The 27,182-nt window shown below is 28.1% G+C and overlaps 1 protein-coding gene across 1 annotated transcript in view; it reads right to left on the reverse strand.

The window, feature by feature from the left end:
* LOC106686551 (heat shock protein DDB_G0288861) overlaps window positions 1-10,824 on the reverse strand; it is a 133,269-nt gene extending 122,445 nt beyond the window's left edge. Inside the window, exon 1 of the mRNA XM_014429920.2 lies at window positions 10,741-10,824. Coding sequence (XP_014285406.1) covers window positions 10,741-10,758 — 18 coding nt within the window. The 5' untranslated portion in view covers window positions 10,759-10,824. The remainder of the gene's footprint in view (window positions 1-10,740) is intronic.
* Window positions 10,825-27,182: the final 16,358 nt, after the last annotated feature.

The following is a 27,182-nucleotide window of genomic DNA, read 5'->3' on the forward strand; positions in this document are numbered from 1 at the left end:
CTAGCTGATGGTTCAGGAAAATTTCGAAAATGTATAAACCAATAAGTAAATATGTATACATATATCATATATATATATATATATATATATATATAATTCTGAAGAAAGTAGACAGTAAAAGTAGAAACACTATTTTACTTACATAAAACAATAGAATAGAATAAAATTCCCTTTCCACAGTTTTTAATTAATCTAATAGTGAACCATTGCAAATAATTGAAATAATCTTGACAAAGTTATAAACATAAACAAAAGCTCATCATTTGAAAAGAAAACTAAACATTTCAAATAACTTTCTCAGTTAGTTCACCTCTGGACCGCTCGGGGTACGATTAAGATGTTTCAGTATAGTAGCACCGCAGTTATTTAAATTATGAATATGATTTACATATATACATATATATTTTAAAGATTTCTCCGACAGTTAAAGTTACTAAATTCATTCAACAAAATGACTATAGTAAATAAAAACAGAAGTTAAAGAAACGAAACCTGTAATGCTACAAACCATTAAGGGTCATGAGTCCAGTACTTTGTAAGGAAATACTGTGTCTTAAACAATGGTTGTGGAAGAAGATGATTAGTTCAAGATTTCTTTTATAAAGTAACACAGATGGATAGATCTGGAAGATTGTAATACAGGATGAAGTTATACCATGATTAGAATAAAAAAAATGTTTTTCTTCATTTTTTACCAGAATTTTTCATAAAATAGTTATATATTCTTAATTAAGTTTTAATCAAGGATAACATACATATTATATTTAAATTCATAAATATATTTCTCATGCCTTCAATATGCCAGTATTCAAAACAACAAATTTTAAGGAAACTTTTGATCTTCTTGTCTTGTCAAATTTTATAATTCAAATTGTCATATTTTATAAATATTTAAACACATTCTTAATTTAAAATACATAGTAAAGAACAGGATCGAACAGACCATTCAAGGTCAAAATACTGGCCTTTATTATTAATTTAAAATTAAATATGTTTACAATTTTAATTACTATGAACAACCTGAAAATTAATTAAGAAAAATTAATTGTTCTGAGGTTGGGGAACAATCACACCGAAGCTAGAGCATCTCGAAGATATATTTATATCGACCATATAAAATGGAAGCTATCTTTGTCTACCCATCCTAACCCATTAGTTCTTAATCTCTTATCCTTAACGATTCCTGATAATCCTCCGAGGTATCTGAGAAGAAGATGGCTATGGGACCATCGGGTGGTTTCTTCCCAAGATTTTCAAGTGTAAATGAAACATTCCACATATTTACTTACTGTATTTATTATTTGTATAGTTGTAAATTGTATTAAATAAATAAATTTTTTAAAAATCTTTGCCTATTAATCAATATTTTTTTTGTTTGTACGCATGTTAGATGATATATTTTTTATTTTAATTTATTTATTTATATTCATAACTGTATTAAAAATATTTTAATTACTTGTTGTAATTTGATGTTAGTTATGCATTGGTAGAATGTACCCATTGATAGAACTCAGTAACATTTCTAAAGGAGTAGATCTTGAAGTCATCTTCTTTTCAGACATCTAGGAGGATTATCAGGTTATGAGGGAGAAGTCAAGGATTTATAAACAAAGGGATTTGGGAGTTACGAAGTTAGTCGTTGAAGGATTCGTATTTGATTCTGGCCAAATCGGTGACATATGGAACATTGAGGTCCTGATGGATAATTTGATTTGTGACAAAATAAGGAAATTAGGAAGTGTTGTGGATCCTAAGGATTGGATACGAGAGGAATTCGATGGTTTAGTGGAGCCCCAAAGCTCAACTCTGTAATTCTTGATAGGCCTAACTATAGTCATATAAATGAGTCTTTTGTACTTAGTTGAATGTTTAGACTGTTTGTCTAGTAAGTGTTGTAATCGTCGGAATCGACGTGCAGTTTCTGTCTTTTCAGGCTTCTATGAAGATTTCAAGTCAGTCGTTTGGATGTAAAATTTAACACTAAAAGATTAGAAGTTATTCTGCAAAAGAATTTTATAAATAATTTTCTTACTTCCTCTATCTTTGATCAGGATTCAATTATTTGGTAATTCATAAGCCTAATTAATCTTATTATTTACAAAAATATTACACAATCGATCTACAATTAAATACTTTTAAAGGATTTGAATATTTTTAAATAATATAGGATCTATACAAAATAGAAAATAAGAAGAAACTCTGCGTTCTGTCCCGTATTAGAAATATCGTTGCCCGTTACCGTGAAAAAAAAACCGCTTACCAGCAGCTGTTATGACACTGGGGCTCAATGCCAACCAGTCCTACCTTGGTGAAAAGCATTTATTGAAAACACATAACTGCTTGCGGGTGTTTCCATTTGCCGATGAATTACTCGCAAGAAATGGGTAGATTTATGCTCATTGGGGTCTTCCATAGCTCTAACAATATATTATCGTCCGATTTATTGCCTCTTAGGCTTGGAAGTTCACTGGGGAGCCTGAATTTAAAATAAAGAACTGGTTTCCTCTTGCGTCGGCGATGCGTCTAAAAATAAACGTTTAATTTGTCGAAGATATGTGAGGGGATTCCTGTATAAATCGAAGTACCATTGCAAGCTCAATAACAAGTCCTTATTCAGTAATAGTCTTCAAAATAGGATTTAAAACCTTATTTAGTAATTAATTATTTATTATTTTTTTTTAATTATTGAACTTTATCATTCATTGAAAATTAAAACTTTAAAAAAATGTAAAAAGTATTGTAAACTAATGAGTTTTTAAAGCACTGAATTCCAATAAATGATATATTGCCTATTTATGAGTTGATTAATTAATTTTCAATAATTCTGGAAATGAAACTTTTCTTTTTTTAAAGTTTCACATTTTTTTTGTAATCTGCATTTTGTACTCTTTTACTGAAGTCAAAAATATTTCCAATTTAAACCACAGCTTTCTTAGATTATAATAAAAAAACAAGCACAACATGGGTATGTTGGGAGAGTTTGCACTTCTATCCTATCTAAAAAATCATCATAAAAACCTGAGAATTAAAACTTTGTGCAATTTATTGCAGTCCAAAAAAAACATATAAATTTTGAAAAAATTTTTTTTTGAAAAAATATATTTCTGTTTTAATACTTAATGCAGTTCCTCTTGTAATAAAATAATAAAATGTATTTTTTAAACCCCTTATCTTGCCTTAAGGTCAGATATAAGAAGGTAGGAGGTGAATTAGAAATTTATTTAATAATGTTATTGAATATAATCTGTTGAAAGTTAACAACAGATTGGGTAACACGTTTTTAAAAAAATATTAACCTGTTTTTATGAGATAATTTTTTTATAAATTCAAATACAAAAACTGTGTTTTTAAAAGATGAATGTCAAATTGGAATATGCTGTCCTCTTACCTGGCATTAAATATATAAAAAAATTATTGTAAAATAGTTGCCTTCCTGTTAAGGTTATTTTTTAAAAAATAACTGATTCATGAACCGAAAATATCTAAGAGCTCTGAATCACTACAAAAGTGATCGGATGGGATCGGGGAGGATTCAATAGAAAGTTTAATTACTCTTATTATTATTACTGAGTAATTAATAAGTGATTAAAAAAAAAATGAGAGTTAGCTCAACTAAAGGAATTTTAACTTCTTTCATCCCCCCCAGTTCTCTACCCAAATTGATCACATAAATTGCGAAATTTATGTGATCAATTTGGGTAGAGAACTGGGGGGGGGGATGAAAGAAGTTAAAATTCCTTTAGTTGAGCTAACTCTCATTTTTTTTAAATCACTTATTAATTACTCAGTAATAAGAATTCTCGAATAAGCTCGTGAGATCGCTCTCTTTAAATTGGAATCGCTTGGCTCGTTTAAGATATCAGATCTTTTCAATTGAAATAATGATAAAATAAGAATATATTATTAATGCAAAGTGCTGTGTGTAGTATATCTCGAGTATTATTTTCAAAGCAGCTACTCCATTTTTAGGTTTTCTGACAAGGAGTATTTTTGAATTTTATTAATTGAAACAAAACTGTGATAAATGTCCATTTTAAAAATTAGTTTATTTCCATTATTCGTGCAGAGGTGGAGACTCTTAAATCCGGTTTGGAGCAAGGAGCTCAAAATAGCATCTCTTTCAAAATCACTGGTTTTGCAAGCTAACCTCTCATGGGGTTTTATTTGTTATATTGGCTTATTATTATCTATCAAAATATTTTTATTTTAAGGGATCGTGATATATACTGATTTTTTATTACTACTATATATTTTCTCAATCCAAACTCATATATATAATATATTTCGATTTATTATGTATTGTAAATGTAGAGTAGGTGTTTTTGAGTAAAGGAAATATTATAGTATATAATAAAAAAAAAAACTAATTTACAATTTATTAAATAAAAACCAAAGTTCACAATATTCTGTGGGTTGTAACATTTTCCTGTACTTAAAGTTCATAACATTTATCTATTAGTAAATTTTTATTATATAATTATGTTGACATGTATTTTAAATTTTTTTATATATTTGTTTTAGTGATAACCTGAGATAATTGTTACGTATTATTGAACACGATTATTAAACATTATTTAATTTGGTATTTATGTGAAAACTCTTTCCTATTAATATTATTATTGCATAATTATTTTCATCAACTTTCTGGTGTGAAAAATATTTATATAATGAAAAATATTTAAAAATGATAACCGTTTAAACAGATTGAGGGAAAGTCTGAAAAGCTAGTCAATGGAATTATTTCCACTGTATAAAGTAGAAATTGTTTATCCTGAAGATGAGAAAGAGCCCCGAAACGTTGATGAAAAGAAATTTATAGGCTAGAGGTTTTTCAAAAATCCATAATAGGATAAGAAGAAAAACTTTCTATAGTCTGACATTTTATTTTATAAGTAAAATATTTTTATATCTCTAAACAATGCATAACAATACCAATGTTCTATTTATTATTAATTAAATAATTATTTAGCCGTCCTTTAATTCGTAGATTATAATTCGGCATTATTTGTACACAAAAATAAAAATCACCACTGTCTGATGCATAAAAGTCAAACTATATAAAATTTGCTCAACTAAACTAAATATTTATTAGTGCATAAAAAATTAACTAACCCGCCTCAAGGCTATTCAAACTCCATAAAGTTTTCATCATCGGATTTGATTATATTAATTTCATTTACACCAACATGCAAGTTATTATGCAGAAGGAATTTATTTTCATTCATTTATTAAGTAATTCTGAATTTAATGGATTCATAATATCATTTCATGACCATGACATTTAGTCTTATTTTATTTTGTTATATTTATCTTTTATAAAAATATACTGAGTCTAGTTCTATGGCTATGTCATGTCCAAAATACGTGGTTATCCATTACTTATTCTAGATTTGAATAACTTACAAATAAGATTAATGTCTTGAATAGAAGTTTAGGAAAAGAAAAAACTTTTATATTTATCATATTGACACGGACAGCACTATCAAAGTCTTTTGACACCTTCAGAGGTGACCTACTGTCTGATAAATGTCTGACCCAGTCAGGGCGCCTAGCTTAGATATTTCCACTACAATGGTTCTAAATCTTTATATATAGGTATTATAGCCTGATAAATATTATTATTAATTTATATAATATTTCTGAGCCTTATATAACGCGATGATTCTCGTTAGTTAACCCCGATGAATTATAGGCCGAATATTGTAGGACGCCTATGGCTCAGTCGTGGTACGACGAATAAATAACATAATTCTTGTAACATATGGTTTAGAATTTTTTCTTATATGATTGGGCTTTCGAACCCTTCTGTGTGGCAACAATTTCCCAACGCGGATACGGATTCTTCCAAAATCGGGTACTATTTTATTTTAAAATTAAACGAATTCGTACAAGAAATTTTGGGTCATCTTTTTTTTCAAACAGTTATGAAATAACAATTAAACTTGAATTACAAAAAAATTGATATGAGTGAAACGCTCACAGGAGACCAACTGCTCCTCACACGAGCAGTCGCGATATGCTTTATATAACTAATTATTAATTAATAAAAAGTTTTATAATTCTTGATATATATATTATTTTTTTCTCTTGTACCTCCTCCTCATCCCCTATAACCTGCTTATAATTTATTTTAAATGTGTAGTCCATGAACGAGGTGCAGTCGAAAAGAAAGTGAATAAAAGTTTGTGGAGTTTGCCCGTCACAATTACAGAAATCAGTATTAGTTAAATGAAATATCTTAAAGTAGAGTACTTTTTAATTTGTTATAATTATGAGATGTTATGTTAGGCATGTAGTTATGAAGGGTTCGTCCCTTAGTCGAAAATTGCCAGCATCTTTTTTTTTATATTTATAGAAAAAAATTGGTGTAATATTATTAAAAAAAAAATCTCTGAATAATATGATTCGACCATATAAACTCCCATGTTTAAAAATCCTGTTAAAGCGTTTAACTTATTAATAAATAATCTCGACACCACCCGTTAGTAAACGAGGTGCCTCTCGGCGTTGATTATCCTCAATGTAATTAGTGGCAATTAGCTACTGGACACCATTAAGGGATGCAATTAGGTTTCTTTGAGCAGGTGAAAAAAGAGAACCCGATCCAACGGCTTCTGGGGTCTGTTGCTCGCTCAGCGCAGCTTCATGTTTATATATTAATGTAATTATAATATTTTATTTATGTATTTATTTTTATAAATTATGTCATTATTTTATATACAAAATGAAATACATTAAACTTGCACCATTGACGAGGTAATGTTACTCTGATACTTGCCGCGAAATAGCAAACATTAATTTTATGGAATATAACATGAATTCGGAATTAGCTCGTAGAAATGTACGAAGAGTTCTGCAATATTGTAAATAAATAAAATTATAGTACAGTCGATCAATGCATAAAATCCAGCCCATAGAATCCACATTTGCAAATTATTTTTCAATCAACTTATTTTCTTATTGCGGTTAAATTTCTTATACTATATCTTATACCTTTTTGCTAGAATAAACCATTTTGGATTTATAAGTGAATAAAAAAATCAGATCTATTTATTAATTTATTAAATTAATTACATTTTTAGTAAGAGTTTTAGAACCCTTAGTTAGAAATGCTAAGTGTAATAGAAACTATTTTTTTTTAATTATTTGCATATCTATTTTTCATTTGTCAATAATGAATTAAAAAATATCATCTTCAAATACTAAAATGAGAAATAAATAAATTAACTGGAACAGAACAGAAAAGGCGGAAGAAAATATGCCTGCCTGGAGGGCGATTACCTTGACCTTATAGTCTAAAAAATATATAACAATTACTGATATATAATTATTAATCTTTCATTATTTTTTATTTCAATTGCTGTGCCCCACCGTTTCTTGTTCCGGTTTTCCAAATTTAGATTAAAATTCTTATTTCATATATAGTGCGTAAATGGCCAAGTGCATCTGACTAACTGAATAAGAGTGCAACTTCTTATGAAAAAATGATATTAAAAAAAAAAAGTTTTCAGTTTTATGTTTGTTTTAATATCAGTAAGAAATGCAACACCGATAAATATTATCGGTTTATACAACTTTGTTTCAGTAAAAAATGGGGAAAACAGATTACAGCAAACCATGGCTGCTCACAGATAATTAGAATATAGGCATCAATAACCTATTACTAAAGTTCTGAAATAAAAAATAACTTTTTAAATAAGAACCTTTTAGATATTGTTTAGTGTCATTTTTCCGAATTTGACAAAATTGGTCTAAATTTGAATGTATTTTCACGTTTTCTCTTTCTATTTGTTTTCTTACTCTCAAAATTTAATAATTTAATACTGCGTTTTCATAAAAAAAGTTAATCGTTTTCACACTTTTTTATCTTCCTTCAGTTTTTATTTACAGAAATACCACCCATTCATAGAATAATTTCGAACTTATTTAAGGTCTATTTAGTTACATTTAACTTCCACAGGTATGAAGTAGCATCACGACAGTTACGGATTTTAAGTAAGGTTTTTATTATATGCTTATTTTATTATATTGTTTAGTTCTTAAGGGTCGTAGCGTGATGTTATAAAGCCCGAAGCCTCCCTCAATAAACACACTATGTAAAGGAAAAATAATTTGATTAATTGTTTTTGAAATTAGTATTTTCAAACAAACTTATACTGTTTAACTTATACATTTACGGAGATTTCTATCAAGTCAGTCCGTATATCCACTTTTGGAACATTATTATTGAAAAGTTAATATTCGAGCATATGATGTAGATGAGTTTAATTTTTCTTTAAATGTTGATAAATAACACCTATTTGATAATGGAAAATATTAATTTTGAAATAAACCGAATAGGATTTGTTTGTAAAATTTTCATTTGTCAATAAATCATTTATTTTTTATTTTTGAGAAGTTATTTTATTACTTTCTGGTTAAAAAAAATTCTTATTTTTACAGACAATAATACTCCATACATTGTATATCATAAAATTTCTAAAGATTGAATATAATAATAATATAGTTGTAAAATGATTAAATGATATTCAGTGAAACTCTTAAATAACAATGCAACTTTTAATATCGGAAAAAGTTCAGGAATACTTTTCATGGATTGTATTGTGAAATATAATCAGGTACAATATTTAGGTAGTGATTGTATTGATGTACTTACAGAAAAATAAATAAATGATCAATCACTGTAAAATTTTCACTGATTAAAATATAATAATTCGGTCTTAAATATCTAGGTAAAAATATAATTTCAAAATATTGACACAAAAGTCCTAGTAAATAAAATAATAATAAAAAATATTTCCATAAATAAAAATACAGCAAAAAAAATTAATTTAAATAAGAACTTTAAAAAGTAATTAAATAACATGATTTTGAATTTTTTTTTTTTTAAATTAATTCCTGTCCAGAAAAATTAATGTGTTTTGGCGTCGTAGTTAATACAAAATATTTTAATGATAGCGAACGTCTTTCTATATGTATTTTAAGAATATTAAAAAAATAAATAATTTTTTGTTTAACTTGTATGTTGATTTATTAATTTAATTAATTGAAGGCGATTTACGGAGCATTGTTTAACCAATATATTCTTTAATAATTAATGATAAAAAGAAAAATAGTTTATACAATTTAGGGTTATAATATTTCTTCTATTCTAAATATCGTTAAGAGAAGGGTTCCACCTGGGATTGTGTCAAGGTCAAAGTCAGGCCGGAGATTTCGCTTCGTTCGCAATATAAATATAAGATTTTTTTTTTATATTTATCGAAAAGTAAAAACCAACATTTTCTTGTTTGTATTTTTTGCCGCCTCCAAAACCACACCTGACATAGCTTACCGATTTGAAAACTATAGATAACAAAGATTTCTTTTCTAACTCAAGGTTTTTATTGAACTGGATAAACCTATAAGGTTATGTAACAAACCGCATAGTTATACAGAAATGTATAAATAATGCATAATGTTGAAAGGGGCGGTAGGACAACAAGGCTCAATGTGACTTCTCGAGTGAGTTATGGCTCGATTTAAATTAAGTGTGTAAACAAGCCTGGTTAGACAGTTGTAACTCAATCTTCAAAAATTAAAACATTATTTTTTAAATATGGCCTATTTGTTTTTGTAATAAAAATGATTCGATTAAATTAATATTATCTTATTATGGCGATAAAATAAATTTTACTCAATTTAATTTAGTTTACATTTTTTTTTTTTAATTTTGTAAAGAATTTTCTAATGTATCTGCTTGTAGCCAACTCCATTTGTATGGGAGCCATCACCAAAAACGAATAAATAAATTTTAAAAAATTTGTTTTGTTTTTGTTTATAAATACTTGATATGTAAAATTTAACAAACGTTTTATTCAAATTTACACTAAAAGTATTAAAAAAATATTAAAAGAAAAAACTGGAAAAAAGTTTATTTTATACCAAAATAATAATAGCTAATAATAATATTTTTTGAAAAATAATAATCATTTCATTAATTAATATTGGAACATAACCATTATCATATCAATATGTAATTTAAATTTTACTGTGTGCTGAACCGAAAAAAAAATATTGTTAAATATTACAATCTGATTTATAGTCCATAAGAAAAATATAAAATAAAATAAATCAAAATAATTTTTAAAATTTTTTGGAATGTTGTTTTCAACAAAATAACGATTTTTTACACAAAAACTATACGTAAATATTGAAAAAGGTGATATAGCATTTATTTGCTAATTATTAATTTCATAATGAAACATAAAATATATTCTATAAATCATAGAAATATTTTGATGTTTGGATTCAAGATTTAAAAGAGTATATTTGAAATACAATATAGTTTGCATTGTTCTTAACTGAATAGAACTTATATGCTCTATATAAAATTTTTGTATTACTTTATTAAGTATTTCAAATAATAAAAAATATTTGTAGTGGAGTAAATTAGAAAAAAATAATTCCTTTTTTTTATCTTATAATCATTACTTAAGAAAATTAAATAAATTCTGTTTAAATCACAAATTAATCTGTAAAAGGATAATATAATAAAGTTTTTTTTAAGGACGGAATGAATTATATCATGAATTCAATTTTTGTTTCTTGCAATCAACATTAATTTGACAGCTGTCAAATGTTTTTTAAATACAAAAAATTCTAAGATTATTTTTAAATTGAATAATATTTAGGAAACTCTAGTGAATATTATAGTAAGAATCCTAGATAGGAATACTAAGAAAGATACGAATTACTCACGAAGATACAGCTATTCATCTCCACATGACGGTCAGGAGCCTGGGCGAGCTATCACTGGACTGACAGCCCCGCAGTGGTTCGTGGCGGGGTGCGCCGCTACTTGGGGTGGGGGAGGGGAGTCGAAATAATATGTATTCTAAACTGGATTTCAACGAGTTATTAATAAATACATCAATTTACTCTTGAATAAATATATTAAATCCTGATATACATACAAATATTTAAAAAAAAAAAAATAACAGACATTAATGGGAGATTTGCAAATCAAAAACATTACTTTCCTCAAATACCAGCGAATAACTAACCAGATTTTCGCCGATTCACACCCCATCATGGTAAAAACAGATAAGATTAAACACATGTAGATTAGAAAGTAAATTTTATTCTAAGAATTATTTCTATTCATAATAACAGAGTTGCACAATGAATAAAGAAATACGCATCTTGCCAGAAACTGAAAAAATACATCTAGCTCTAAAAGTAGTAACAACACTAGATAACCTGAGGGAACTTCATTTGAAGTTGAATAACATTGCCAAAATATCAGCCCTAATAGAGCTATTTACGCTTAATTGTTCTCGATATATAGCTTTTTAAAAAGCAAAATTTCATAAAAAATGTACTGAAAAAGTACTGAAAACCAGTAGTGTATTAATTTATTTTGAGAAATCTATACCTCAAAAACCATTTGACGTACAGACGTCTATTGGCACTCAAAGCAAAGCTAATTTAATGTACTATAAATTAGTGTATGGTGTTTATCTTCGGAGGAGTAGCTTTCTTGATATTCAACAAAATAAACTCACAAATCTTGATTTCTAGTTGTTGGGCCTAAATTTTTGATATATGAAAAAATATATGCCAGAAATCATAAGACGTACATATTTCTTCTATCACTCTAAATAAAGTTAATGTAACTTACTATAAAGTAGTTTATGACATGTATCCTTCTAGGAGTAGTGGTTTTTATTTTGTATGAAGAACTACAAATTAAAGTATATTAGCAAAGATCATAAAAACTACTACTCCCTCGCAGATTAACTTCATACACTACTTTATAGTACATTAAAATAGTTCCAATTTTAGTGCTAATAGAAATCTGTACGTCGACTGGTTTTTTGGAATACAGATTTCTCAAAATTAATTGAGGAGCTTCCGATTTTTCAGTTCAGTTTTTTTTTATGATTTTTTTTCTTTTTTAAATGCTATATCTTGGGAACTATTGAACGTAAATATCTCTATTAGGGATCATATTTTAGCAAATTTACTTTACTTTAAATGATGTTCTCTTAGGTTTTCTAGTTGTATTGGTTACAAATGGAATATTAAGGTCTTTATGTATTATTTTATTGGTGACATACGAGAGGAATTTGAAGATTTAACTTCGTGTAACAAGATTGGCCTTATTACTGTCATGTAGATCAGTCTTTTGTAATGAATCGGAAGTTTAGACCGTTTGTTCAGTAAGTGTTGTAATAGTCGGAATCGACGTGCAGTTCCCTGTCGTTTCAGTCTTGTGTGAGGATTCCAGGTTAGTCGTTTGTCCAGATGTAGTCCAAGGTAGTGGATCTGGGTTCGACAGGAGTAAGATCAACATTATTAAAGGAGACTGAAAAGCAGTCGGTAGGTTTACGACGAAGGGCAAAGGTGATTTGTTGGGATTTATTTTAATCCTCCAATTACGACACCATTCTTCGAGCGAGCACACATGTGTTATCAGGATACGTAGTGAGGATAGTGTTAGGATTGGTTGGAATGTCAGTTGTATAAACGGTGTAGAGGATAGGACCGAGGTTACTACCTTGAGGAACATCAGCGGACTGAGAATAGAGGGATGAATAGGCATTATGGTTCATTTAGAATAATCTAGCGATGAGAAAGGAACGGATGATGAGAAAGTATGTAGAAGGTAGGAATCTACGAAGTTTGTAAAGCAGTCCCGGTTGCCAGACTTGATCAAAAGCCTGTTCTACATCGAAAAAGACTCCCCCGGTGTACATTCCGCGCTCCAAAGAAAACGAGACAACGTCCACTACACGATGACACTGCTGGACAGTGGAGTGGGATATTTGGAATCCTAACTAGTGATCAGGGAGGTTAAAGATTTTGTTCCAGAAACTTCTAAAAATATTATGCCAAAATATTCGAAAAACTAGAAAGAAATTTTTTAATTTCATTCTATATCTTCTTATCCCAATTTTCTTTCTCCCGTTTAAACTGCATATTATTTTCAATAAAAATAAATATGTCAATGTAACATAATATATAGAATGAATCTCTAATAATAATAATAAATATTTTGAAATATATATTTAAATATTCAAATATATTAAAATATTATATTGATATTATGTCGTCAAGGTGACATTCTTCTTATGAGACCTTTCATATGAGTCAAACCGATTAGCTCTACTTTCTAGATTTTTATATTTGGCCTAATTAATTATTTATTGTTATTTTAGACATTCTTTTAAATTAATAATATGTTTTAAATAAATTAAATGATAAAATTTTGGAAATGATGTACAACTTATATTAAATAAATCTTCCGTTATAATTGCAAAAATGTGAAGTAAATTTTATAAAGAAAACAGTGATGGATACTACACTTACCTGTGTGGTAAGTTGATATAAATAGCTAAAATAAATAAGTAAATACAAGTTGTACATTTTATGTTATTTCACTATTTCATTGAAATCTTAAAAAATATTTATTTTTATTTTGATTGATTATATCAATTGATAAATAATTTTCTAAAAACAGAGTGATGAATTAATAGCTACGTTTGAAAATTTACCTTTGAGTTAGTTTGATTTTAGGGAAATTGATATTAGAGATGTGTACTATTTCTCTTTTGAATTTTCGTAAGATGCTAGATGGTGGAAGTGGTTATGCAAAGTTTTATTAAATTAAACCTTTTTTATTCCTACAAGGTACAGTCGAAAATTATACGATTTAAAGTTTGTGGAATTTATAATATTTATGTCAGTTTATAATGTGTACTTTATATTTTGTTATAGTTTTGAGGTGTTATATTAGGTATTTATCTGTGCAGAGAACGTCCTTCAGTCGAAAGTTGCCAGCATCTGGCCCAGTCCTGAATGAGGTCAGATCTAATACATTTTTTAATACAGGATAAAGGTACTGAACTATATTCGATGGGTAGCTGAGTTTCGCTAGCGGCAGATTTGCTAAATTGTCATATCTTTCACTGCCGTAAAACCCCACTGTGACCTTTAACCCATTGTAGAGATTTTAATTAAATTGTGTCTAATTTTCTTGGTCAGTAATTCGAGGTTTTGCGGATTTTATACAGAGTCTATTAATATTTTATATTCAGTGTAAATATTATAAGATAAGTTGGGGTGGTATGCCTGTCTGAGGATGTAGTCTGTGGCCTTAATTATTACTAATTTTTCAGCTTCATTATTTGTGCAGTGTGAACCCAGTCTGTGTTGTTTGTCATAGTAAGTATGACTATGCTGTGATGTAAAATCGCACTTGACTTTTGAATTTTTCTGGGATATTGAGTTACTTTCATACTTCAAACATTTTCTATTAATTTTACATTCTTCTTTACTAATTTCTTTAATATATACATCTCTATAATACATAACATAAATTGTATAAAAATGTACCTATTTAAAAAAAAAAAAAAAAAGTAACCTTTAAAATATTAAAACAAAACTTTGGCAAAAAAAATTGACATAAATAAAAAAAAGGATGCAGATAAATTACTATCTAAACAATTAGAAAATATTATAGATATTGTGCATTGAGATAAGAAAATTCCTATTTAAAAAAATAAATTAATTCAAAATTATGTTTATTCATATAGTAAAATTTATATTGTTTGTATGTTACAATCACTTGTAACATAAAAACATAAGAAAATCCCCGTTATCATAATAACTTAGCATTGTGTCAACCGCGCAAGCAACTCGCCACGAAACTATGCAATCAAATTCCTGTCCTGGTCTAGAAACTTGCACACCTACGCCTAAAGGCCTTGTAAATCAATAATTTTGTAACCTTGATACAAATGGTCCAGGAAACTAGAGACGAATTTAGCCAGAATCTGATCTGCTTAGGTTAGGATTAGGCGGAGCCAAGTGACAACAAAACGTCCCAAACGAGTCTTAATGAGCCGAGAAGTAGCCCATAAATATGGGATCATTTGTGCGAGAGCTAAGTTGGATAGCGGATTGTGGAGGATAATGGGCAGAAATAGAATAAAGCCATAAATAAATAATAAGGTATAAAGTGGGAGATTTATGGTCCAGTGGAAAGGGATCCTCTTTCATGGTTGTTTAGCAGCCCTTGCGAGCTTCTGGAATTCCACATTCCTTCTTAAAATAAGAAAATTTATTTAATTATTTTTTTGTAAATGTATTTTAACAGAAAGATTTATGATGTAAACATTTATCTGAGACAGTTTTTTTAATTATTCAAATATGGATAATTATAAATTCCCTTAGATCAGATAAATGTTTACTTAATTACAAATAATTTAAATCGGTCCAATTATGGTTTTCAATGAGTACATAGGTTTACTTTTGAACTTATTTTATTCATTTCATTTAATTAATTATACAGTTTTTATTATTATTAGTAATGATATTATATTATATTTTTTCTTTTATAGATTGTTTTTTTATTGTTTAAATAAAATAATTTGTATCCAAGTTAAATTTCAAAAAACTTTTTACTACTTCCTTAAAATTCCAACGTTTCGGCCAATTCGGCCATATTCAAGTACAATCTTTATATTTATATTATGTGTACCTCACATTCAATAATATAAAAAAATTTTGCAGGCTATTCTACCTAGGTCATTAATTTTAATCAAATCATCCTATTTGGTCACATAACCTGCACTTAGCTCGGGTGAAAATTATTTTATTCAGACGATAATATTATTATTTATTTTTTCATATTTTGTAGGTAGGTAGTCATTCTGATTATGATTAATAGGTGATATCGATTGTACCTAGGTTTTCTGTATAATTTGTCGTATTACTTGTAAAAGAATTCACAATGTTTCAACGCGTTGCTGTATGCTTGTTTCAGAAGATTGTGGTTTCGATAGCCACCTGGGTCGACCAATATTTTCTGGTAGCCCCGAGCCATAAAGATATAAATAAATAATTATCTTAAAAATATAAATGAATAAATCGTCAATTTACTAATGTTCAAGGCCTCCTTTATCTTCCTCAAAACAAAAGAATTTTTAATTTGTGATATATTTTCTTTCTAAATTCTTTATTTAGTTTACTTACATATTATTCGCCTTTTTGGTATGAAAAGAGGAAGACTAGTTTCTAAATATTTTTTAAATTATGTTAAAGAAATCCTACAAAAATTGAAAAATATATAATATTCAATATATACCGAATGGCCCAATTGTGGTCATTAGGCCATTTTTATTTTTTTAATATTTATTTGTAATATTGGTTCCACCATTTTTTTTTTTTTTTTTAAATAACCTGAGAATTTTTCTCAGACATTTTACAAATGGCCACCTTTTATCTTCACTTATATGGACCAATTTTGGAATTTGTAGTTTACCAGATACTTAAACAAGTATAACTTGGAAAGATGGAACAAAAACTTTTGTTTATGAAGCAGAGGTTTAAAAATTTAAAAAATGTTCTTGATCTATTTAATTTATTCTTTCTGCTAATTTAACAAAACATTCCCTAATGTTTTCGCTAAATTAAAATTTTAAAAAATCCATCTTCAAAATATTTTGTTTATGAGAAGGAATACTCTGATCACCTAACACTTTTTTTTTTTTGTAAATAGGTACCTATTAATAGGTGGACAAGAATATATATTATTTCTAATAAATATATCCTTAGTTTTTATAACAGAAAATACTGTAGAATATTTTCTTACATTATCAATATTTTTATTTGTTGAGTAAATTTGAAAAAGGTTTTTTGAAGTGACTTTTGCAAGAATACGTATTAAATTTGTTTTTAAATGACTATAATAAGGTTGTTTACACTTATTAATTAAATGTGTATAATTAAGGTTGTGTACTTCCCCGTTTTAAGCAAATATTTTAAATGTGATATATAAGAGGAGATCATAACAAAAAAAAAGGCCATCCATCCCGGCTGGAACCGACCCACTAAGACCCCCAGGAACCGACTGTCCTATACCACTTTTGAAATATTAGCTTAAAGGGAATAGAAGACTTTGAGATAGTTTAAATCAAGCAATATTTAAAAAAGTGCCTGAAATTGGAAAACATTGTGAATCATATGCATGTGCATCTATATGATAAATTATATAATTATATTATAACCCTATAACTATATTAACACTGCAATTATATTATTATCTAATTATTTAATCGTGAATACAGATATCAAGTTTTCTCACGGTTTACATTTTGATTTCATAAAAATACCTTATAATCCTCTTCTCTGATTAATTTGTTACCATTTCAATGCTCAGCAGTTGTATTAATAAATAACCCATTTCAATCTCACTTCGTTTAGTTGTAAATTATATTGCTGAATTCATATTTTCTGCGGTTGATCTTTCTATTGTTTAGCTATCTCCGTAAATTATTGCGGAAGTCAAATGAATGAGTTCAGCGCTTCTTGTCAGCTAGATTTTAAACAATAGGGAGTGAAACTGGTTCATCGACAATTATAAGATCCGTTCTCCATTATTCAGCTGATTTTGTCTGCTAAAAACTACTGAGATCTGACAGTTTCGAAAATCGTAAGCATTATTTCTACTAAAAACATTTACTATATTAATTTTTTTAAATTGACTCACTGAAGTAAAAAAAAACTTCAATTAGAACATATTATCATATTATATTTTCTACTTCTACAACGTTTCGGGATTTACCCCATACACATGTACTATGTATGCTAAAATTGTAAATAAAATAACCCTATCAAATCACATTTACCCTTTATCGTAATTCTATGACTTCCAGTCCTAAATTATCCTTTAATAATATACTACTTATCACTTATCGAACAGATCCTCAACGTAGGACTATATCTGGCAAACGACTTACTTTCAGTCCTCATACAAGACTGAAGAGACAGAAAACTGTTCATCGATTCTGACACTATTATATATTACAACACTTAATTGAAACGGTCTAAAGTTCCTGGTCATTTCTTACATACAGGGTTGGAGATAAATAACTTATTCTAACCAGAGTGGGGGGATCAAGTTTTATTTCGTGGGACCGCCACAGAAATGAAAAATGTCGACCCCCCCCAGCACGGATTCGAACCGCTGCCGCCTCCGTACTTAGGCTGCTCAGACCTGTGCCTCAACTACCTTAGCTATGGACGGCCAGCTTTTGATATCCCATCTTTACAATCTAAACCCCTTCTTAAAGACCTCAATGCTCTTTACTTTGTCGCAAATAAAATCATCTATATGGACCTCAACGTTCCATATGTTGCCGATTTGCCCAGAATCAGATATAAATCTTTTTAGAATAAATCCTCTGACCATCCAAACCGATTTATTTCTAATACTTCTCCAAGATGTCTGAAAAGAAGATGGTCTCGAGACGTTGTCTAAAAATCTATTTGGATTTCTATCTGGAGTAAATTCTTCACAAGACGAGAACGTAATATGATAACATCACATTAATTTGTAGTATAGTTATATAATATGTTTGTTAATTTCAATTATTAAATAAATAAACATATTTATCGTAATTATTTCATTTAGTTAATTGTCAAGAGTCTAACATAACAATTAAATCAATTACCTACATATTATAACCCCCTTACATGCCCAGAAACATTAAGCAATGCTGACAGTTTTGCATACTTTACAATGCTAAAGGATGTACTAATTACTACCGCGGGTTACTACTGTGTCAATAGTTGGCCAATTTACCATATCTTTAGTAAGGTCATTAACGCAATACGTTAGAAATACCTCCCACATTCTAGGTCATTGCGGCTAGCTTGGGGTATGTTAATTGAAATTTTAATAAGTAATTAAAAGTATTAAATGTTGTAATACAATAAATAAAAGCGATTAACCGATTTTAGAGGATTGATTATTTTGATAAAAAATTGTGTGGATTACTGTCCAAAATCGTTATTTTTTTTAAAACATTTTACAATTATAGTTACTGTATAATTTCTATTATAAAAATTAAAGAATATCAGTTATGTAAGAATTTTTATTTAAGAAGATTACAAGGTAAAGTTTATGAAAACAAATAAAAATTGTTTCATAAAAAAATTTTCTAAGTTGCAATAATTTTAATTTTTAAAACAGTTTTATAACGTTTTTAGGATAATTATATTGTATTTTATAAAATATAGCAATGTTCTAGCTATTCTTACTACATTCAAAAACTGTTTTAACTTTAATTCAATTTTCTTTTTCAATTCGTAATAACTACATAACATTTGTACGGGTCGTTCCACGTTAACTCAATAGACATTATAACCTCACCTTCTCCGATTTAGTACAATTGTTGTATTGGTATGAACTTTGAAAATTTAATGGTTTTTGAAATACAGAGCTGTTAAGTTTTCCGTAATTTAGCTACAAATATGGTATGTCTGTCATTTTATAGTATATTTCATGACCTTTAATATTGTAAACAACATTATATAAGTTAACAGTTCTCAACACTAAATTTAAAAATTTTATTTTCTCTGAAAGTAAATATTTTAAAATGTATTTCTTAAATAAGTTGTGTTGATGTGAACCGCATGGTAAAAAATATATGCGGGATGGAAATGGCTGTAAAAATATAGTATGGAAATGGTAACGTTGAAATACGATTTTCTCCAATTCAGTTGACAACCTTAAAGTATACCTCCGCTAGATATTAAGCCAATAAAAAGATACTTGAATTTATTTAAACAATTTGAAATATATTTTCATAAATCTCAAATTTAAATTGACCTTCTGGAGTCCAATTTGTGCCATTTGTTATAATTTAACATTCTTTAGTGGCTCAGAAAATTTATTAGATTAGCTTTCAAAAAATATCTACCTGATTTACTAAACGGAGTTTATTTTTGGTTTTAAAGCAATAAAAATAATAAAGATCAGCAAAAATTATTAAATCAAATTTCAAAAAGTTACTTTTTGTAGACATGCATTTTTTTTTTAAATTTATCTAAAAATAAATTTTTATGAAAACAGATATTATAGAAATTTATATTATGTGTTTTGACAAATTAAAATTAACCGTTAAAAAATATATAAATATTACGATATCTATTATTATTATTTATCTTTTGAAATAAAAATTTGATGTTTTTTAGGTAATTTGTGAGCATAATATTTTATTAATTACGAAAAAAAAATACCTAAATTAAAGAAAAAAAAATTAAGAAGTTTTAATTTGTCCAGACGATTCGCTTATGTTCACTTAAAGTTTTTATTACTACTTATGGGATTACTGCATCTCTAAAGTGGAGTGTATAATGCAAATTTATTTAAATCATAGCGAACATTTTACAATAAAATAAAATGTTAATCTTCTTCTTTTTGGAGGATTTCCGTGCAAAAAACTTTCAAAGTTTTTAATATTTCAAGAATTTCAAAAAGCACTTATAATAACTATACTGTGACTTGATAGTTTTAATATTTTCCCTATGAAATTAGGAAGGTTTTCATAGAATAGTTCAAGATCAGCACAAATATCACTTCCCGATTGACCCCGAAGTCAGCAGAAACCTTAAGACAAGGCTGCATAAGTGCATTGGGGGGGGTGGGGGTTCGAATTGAATGGAATGTGCAAGCAACAATTTACAAGGTCTAAGCGACATTAAATCATCAACATTAAATATCAAAAATCATCTTTAAATAGAAATCTTGAGAAAATAACGTTTTATTTAATAAATAAAACATTTAAATCTACTAATCGTCGATTATGACTGTGATAGGGGAGGATCATTTTTTCTAACTCATCATTAATGATTATTGATAAATATAATAATTTAGAATTTATAGTTTTCAAGATTATTGTAAACTTATAGTCCACAGAGTGTTTTTATTATTTATTTTTTTATGAAAATAGTACGTGGGCTATTGCACGTGAAGTTCTACTCTCATTAAAATTATATATTTAGAACATTAGAACGTTTTAAACTTTTTGAACTTCGAGTTAGAAAAAAAATTTTTTTTAACAGTGAATGTCTTAAATAATAAAGTCATTAAAGAAAGGTGCTTCCGTATATCTGCAACATTACAATATAATAAGCAATAATAGCTCTAAATTCAATTAAAAACCAAAATTCTAATCCTAACGTAAATGATACCAGACAGATGTAAAACTTCTACGCAGTGAGTTCTTAGTTTTAAAGAATTATTATATACTTAGATTTTAGTATCACGGTTCAGCTAAGGTCATTATGAGGAAGGAGGAACTCTGCTGGAAAAAAAGTTTAATTTTTTTTTTACAGAATAATCTTAAAAAGCTAAAATAGTTCTAAAAAATTAGTCAAAACTGAATTATGAAAATGTAGTTCTAACATATAAGTGGTGAAGATAGAGTAATGTAAAAAAGTGCTATAGTATATATAAATATACATATACATCAGGTACCTGTGGGTTTGGGAGCCCTACAACAACTGTATCTCAAGCACATGATGGGTTGTAGGACCACAGATTTAATTTTTTATATATTAGGTAAGATTGTGCCATGTAGTGTGAGAATGGGACAACAAACAAGTAATGAGTGCCCGTTGGTGGCTTATTGTCCCTATATTGAAATTAACTGGATATGTTGTTAAATAAAGAAATAGCTTTGAAAAATTCCTCAAAACTGGTATAATATCACCTCATTTTACTGTATGCATTTAAATTTAAATCATGTTATTAAAAATATGTGGAAACTAAACAAAGTTTTCTTTGTGTTATCAGTTATTCATAGAGTCATTCAGAAGAATGAAGGAAACACAACAGAAAGGAATTTTTGTTGGTGATAAGCAAGAGTAACCGTATACGCCAATGTTTTCAATTAAAAAAGTCAAGGAAGGAAAAGAAATTTTAATCAGAAATTTCCTACAATTTGTTTTACAAAAATTTTTTAAAAATATTAAAAATGGATAAACAGAAATAAATATGAACTTTTTAGAATTAAAATAATAATAACTTTAATTTATAATGGTCCGATTACCAGGTCAATTAGATTTTTATGATCAATTATAACTTATATAGGAATATAACCGTACGTTGCCAAAGCTCGCTCTTAATACTAAGCTACTCATTGGAAATATTTTTCCTGATATGACGTTATATTGTATCAGAATATTACAGAAATGGTGACACCCGGAATTCTCGGACTGGCTTTCGAAAGTCCTGCTGTTCCGTGCTGAGCAAGTTCTCAACAATGTATCATTGAGGATTCTCCTTGACCAGCGATCGCTCTCGAAAGGTGATGGCGATGATACCTGCATTATCTCGGATGGCTTCAAGGTTTGCAAATGTCATTATTTGTTATTTCTTCTTGATAAATATGACTTAAATTGGTAGCCCATTGATCGATGAAATGTGAGGACAATGCTGATATATTCTATAAATAGCGTTTATTTTTTTAAGTTGGAGGCGTTGAACACAACTAGAAACATAATATAACATATAAAAATTAAAATTAGGCGTACATAAATCAAAAATATGTATCGCTGCATTAGATGACATTGAAAGTAAGGAGCCAAAGTGTCTTATAACTAGGACTAAAATTTTGAGTTTAATCCCCTGGTTTATTATAAATGATCATTGTTAGATTAAATTGCAATTATTATTTATTTATTGCTATTTACAACTATATTTACATAAAAATACATCAAGTAAATTTGATTTAAGAACTGCATGGAGTGATGCAGGCATGTAGAGAAACTATCTATTGGTAGCATTCTAATCATATTTCTACACTAGAAGGTCACGAGGCCATCTTCTTTTCAGGCGCCTCGGAGGATTGTTTGAAATAGAAGAAGTAAGGTTAGAAACTAGAGGGTTTGGATGGTTGGGAGTTTATAATGGATGGATTGGTAACTGATTCAAGCTAGATCGGTTACATATAGAACATTAAGGTCTTTATGGATGATTTTATTTGGGCAAAGTAAAGAGCATTGAGGATTTTACCAAGAATTTTGAATTATGATGATTGGTTACGAGAGGAATTCGAAGGATTACTGGAGCTTCAAAGATCAATTCCATATGTCCAGATAGGCCTTATAATTGTAATGTAGAAAACTGCAATTTAATAATGGGAACGATATTGGAAGAAGTCCTCCAAGACAAAAAAAATAAAAGGAAATAGCAAAATTCAAGAATTTTCTAAAAAAAAGTCCTGTTTCACTTAAGGGTTTAATAATTGCTAAAAATTGTTTTCATCTCATTACCTGAGTAATACATTTTTAAGTGTTGCTTACTATTATCAAGCAAAATAACATCACATCCATACACATTCCTTAGGTCTTCGTAATAAATATTAGATAATTTTGTTCGGATAAACTTAATATTTTTATACATTTAGAAATTATACCTGGGTGTGAAGGATTAGTGCCAAAACCAGTTTTTAATATATTTTACATTACTAGTTTTTAATACGATTTGAAAACAGAATTTTGCAATTTTTTTTTAACCAACTTTTAAGCAATTATTAGGTCCTCAGTTTTATAATTCGAATTATCGTAGAATATAACTGATAGGTTTTATTTTTTATTATTTCATTACAAATCTCCGAAACCTTTGAACGATCGTTGTCATTGTTTTTCTTTAATATTTCTTTTTTTTTTTATTATTATTTATTTATTGTAATTTACAACTGTACAAAATAATACAACAGGTAAATATGTAGTATGTCTTTAATAATTTGCAGAACCATATTTATTGCAGAAATATTTGAAATTCATTATTATTCATTAATAAAAAAAACTCTTGTTCAACTACTGGAACGAATTCGACGAAAAATATGTACATTATTTTTAGTGGAAAAGGATTATTAATACCATATAAAAGATTAGTAATAAAAAAAAATAATAATAATAATTCTTAGCCCCTATACAAAAAAATTTAGGATCATATTCCAGATTTAAAATTGGGTTGATTATTCAGCTTCGGTCTGTTCTTACACATCTTATCATAAAGCTATTGAATTAAAGCTTGAATACCTGTCAAGTTATAATTATAAATAACTTTTTCCTTTTTTTGTTGTTACAGTTTACTGTTAAACCACCGAAATAACTAAATGAGTATACAATATGATACTCGTTTATTGTATTTATTTAATAATTTACTGAAACATATTTATTTCTTGAATATTTGAGATTCAATATTATAACTATATAAAAACACTTTCTCCTTGACTGAATTTCTCAAAAATATTTTGCATTATTTTTAATGAATAAAAAATAAAAAAGTAAAAGTACTTAGATTACAAAAAGTTTCGGGATGATACCTATTTTAATTTGGTTTCCCCTAATACAAAGACGTCTAAGAAATAATATGCTGGTTTTAAACAATTTAAAACGATATAAGAAAAAAAAAAATGTACTTTTCAGAAGAAAAATAAATTACTAACTTACAATGACGTATGTACATATTCAATTACTAATTAGCAAATCTTGTCAGAGATAACGGACAAATCTGTTGGACTCGTCTGTTTTGGAGATGTTTCAAAATGTATAAGGTATGGCTGATGTATTTGGGCAGGGACGTGATCAGTCACTAATTTTTTCTGATTTATTAAAAATGTTATACTCTCTTTATGAATATAGATCATGTTTAAATAATTTTTACAACCAATATTCATCATATAATAAATCTTAAGAAGCGTATATGCTAATGTTATTCTTAAAAATACCTAAAAAGGTGATTGAAATAAAGAAAAACGAATGTATATCTCATCACAATACATTTTTAATAAGTCAAGAATTACAAAATAATTGCAAGTCGCATTGCTGTAGGTAAACCCCTAACATCTTTTACGTAATTTCTGGAGTGCTTCTTCAATAAAGTCAACCGACGGTGGGATGAAGATCTGTTCAAATCGTGACCCACCGTTTAGCTTTCTACCGGAGTCATGTTTGTTCCAGTTTCAATAGTCCAGGAAATGGTGTTATAGCTCAGAGATGTTCTTAAAAAGAATCCTTTATCTTACTAATTAATTAGAACTCTAAAACACAGAAACAAATCTATACATACAAACGCTTGTTGATTGAATCGTATACGAACGATAATTTACACTTTGTGCTATCAATAAAAATAAGATGATCATTCAATAATCGTATGGTTTATCCAGGGTTAAAAGAAACGTTTTCAATATAGACGTTGAATAAGTATATACTATAAAATGTTCCTAGTTTTGATCAATTATATCGGCTTTTTTAAATTATTTATTTTATCGAGTAATATTACATTCCGTCTTGTATTTACAGACAATTGTAATAGAAATCAGAGGGCATATTTACAGATATATAAATAAGATTACAACAAAATAAAAATCTAAACTAAAAAAGAACATTTTAAACGCATTCATGCCTAATTACAATATTTGCATTCAGTCTGGAGAACGAAACGAGTCGCACCCAACTTGTGAAGGGAAAAGCGTGACTTCGGAAGATCCCGGGACTTCTCTTTCAACCGCGCCACTGAAATTGACTGAGTTCCAGCTCAGGACTTTAGTGGATAATATATTCATTGGCAGAACTCCAATAAAAAAAAATATCTAAAATATGTTTCTGGGCCATTGTCGTTTCAACTTTCGGTGAAAATTGTAGGGATGTTTAGTGTTAGATAAGGTTAAAGGTAATGTTTGAGACTAAAACCCCCTCCCATAATTAATTGTTAAAAAAAATGTAACTCTTACATTAACCAAGTAAGGGCCAGCAGAGCGATCTAGTAGTAAATAAATAAAAACATTAAAATCTGTACCACAACAATCCATAAAGGGTCAGGAGTTTAATACTTTGTAAAGAAGTATTTTTACTGGACCAACGGTTGTGCAATTTATGAGGCTAGGTGGATTCTAGGAGGGCTCCAGGACCCACAGAGGTGACTCACGGCTGCAGTGTAACAGAAAAGAGTTTTCTGCTCAGCCGGATTCGAATCCGGATTCTTGGAGTTAGTAGCATCGCACCTTACCACCCTGCCACCGCGCTATCTATTAAATAAATAAATAATAAATTGGATTAAAAATTAATATATTTTAAAAATAATTTGCTACCATTCTTCATATTTATATTTGCAATGATTTGTATCCTGAACAATCGTACTGAACGATAAGGGGCAACCATTTTTCAGACTCTATTACAATTTACTCCTCCAGTTATGGAAAATTGAATGCTGTCATTTTTCATTTTGTCATATGAAAAGAATTTATAAACATTTTGTTCTCTTTCGAATACATGTTTATCTATCGGCCACCCACCATTTTCCGAATTAGGAAACAGTCGAAAAATGTAAAACAGATTTAAGATGTAGGTGGGATTCAATATGAAATTCAAAGCCTGGATATCACCTTTTTTTATCTTTATTTCATCTGATTTCATTTCGAGTATACTGTCAGACCAAAAAACAAATCCTGAAATTGACAATTTTAAGAAGTGCTATAGTCTGAAATAAATGTAAATATAAATTGCTTATAGAATAGAATAGAACTCCTGAACTTCTGCTGATAACCATATATTTTGTATTATCCATATTTGTTTCCAGACCTGGTTTCTTACTAGATCAAACTTTAATTTTACATTATTAAAAATTAAAATTAAAGGTCTAAAACCTCGTCAAATATAAAAATTGTTACAAAGTCCTGTTACATTTTCTAGATAATTAATAGACTTTATATGTAACAGAACTTTGTAACTATTTTTAGAATTAGCACCTGAAGATGGACCAACAATCCGATGTGTCGGATGAAAAAAATTCTCATTAATGTAAATTTATTACAAATAAGTGGTTGAAGTAAGAAGACTTATATAGACTTTTACTTATAAACATTAGAGATATGATACAATAAAATAATTAAAGCTCTAATTTGATTGAGAAAAAAATTAGATAAATAAAAATATTGAAAAAATATAAACATTGGAATTGTGTTAATCCCGTCAAATGGGAAGGCAATAGTCATTATTTTTGTCATCCAGATTTGGTTACAAATACTTCGATTGCATTATTCAAATTCATTTTATTTTTTGGAACAATCTATGAGGACCTGGGTTCAAATCCAGCTGTGTAAGATACTTATATGTTTTAACGTATTTATTCATTAAATTATTTTATTTTATTAGTACCATTGTTTTTTAAAAACTTATTTATCCATTGAAGTGTTTCCTGTAACTGGTTTTTATTATATTTTCCTTTGAATTTATGTGTTAGTCTTATTCTCTTAAAATGTATCTATTTGTTTGATTTTGGTACTACTGATCTACTGCTGCGACTATGAATGATGGTCTGATCTCACATTGCCGTCTAA

This window comes from Halyomorpha halys, unplaced genomic scaffold (assembly GCF_000696795.3).
Source record: "Halyomorpha halys isolate HHAL.00 unplaced genomic scaffold, Hhal_1.1 Scaffold836.1, whole genome shotgun sequence".
In the NCBI taxonomy this organism is placed as follows: Eukaryota; Metazoa; Arthropoda; class Insecta; order Hemiptera; family Pentatomidae; genus Halyomorpha; species Halyomorpha halys.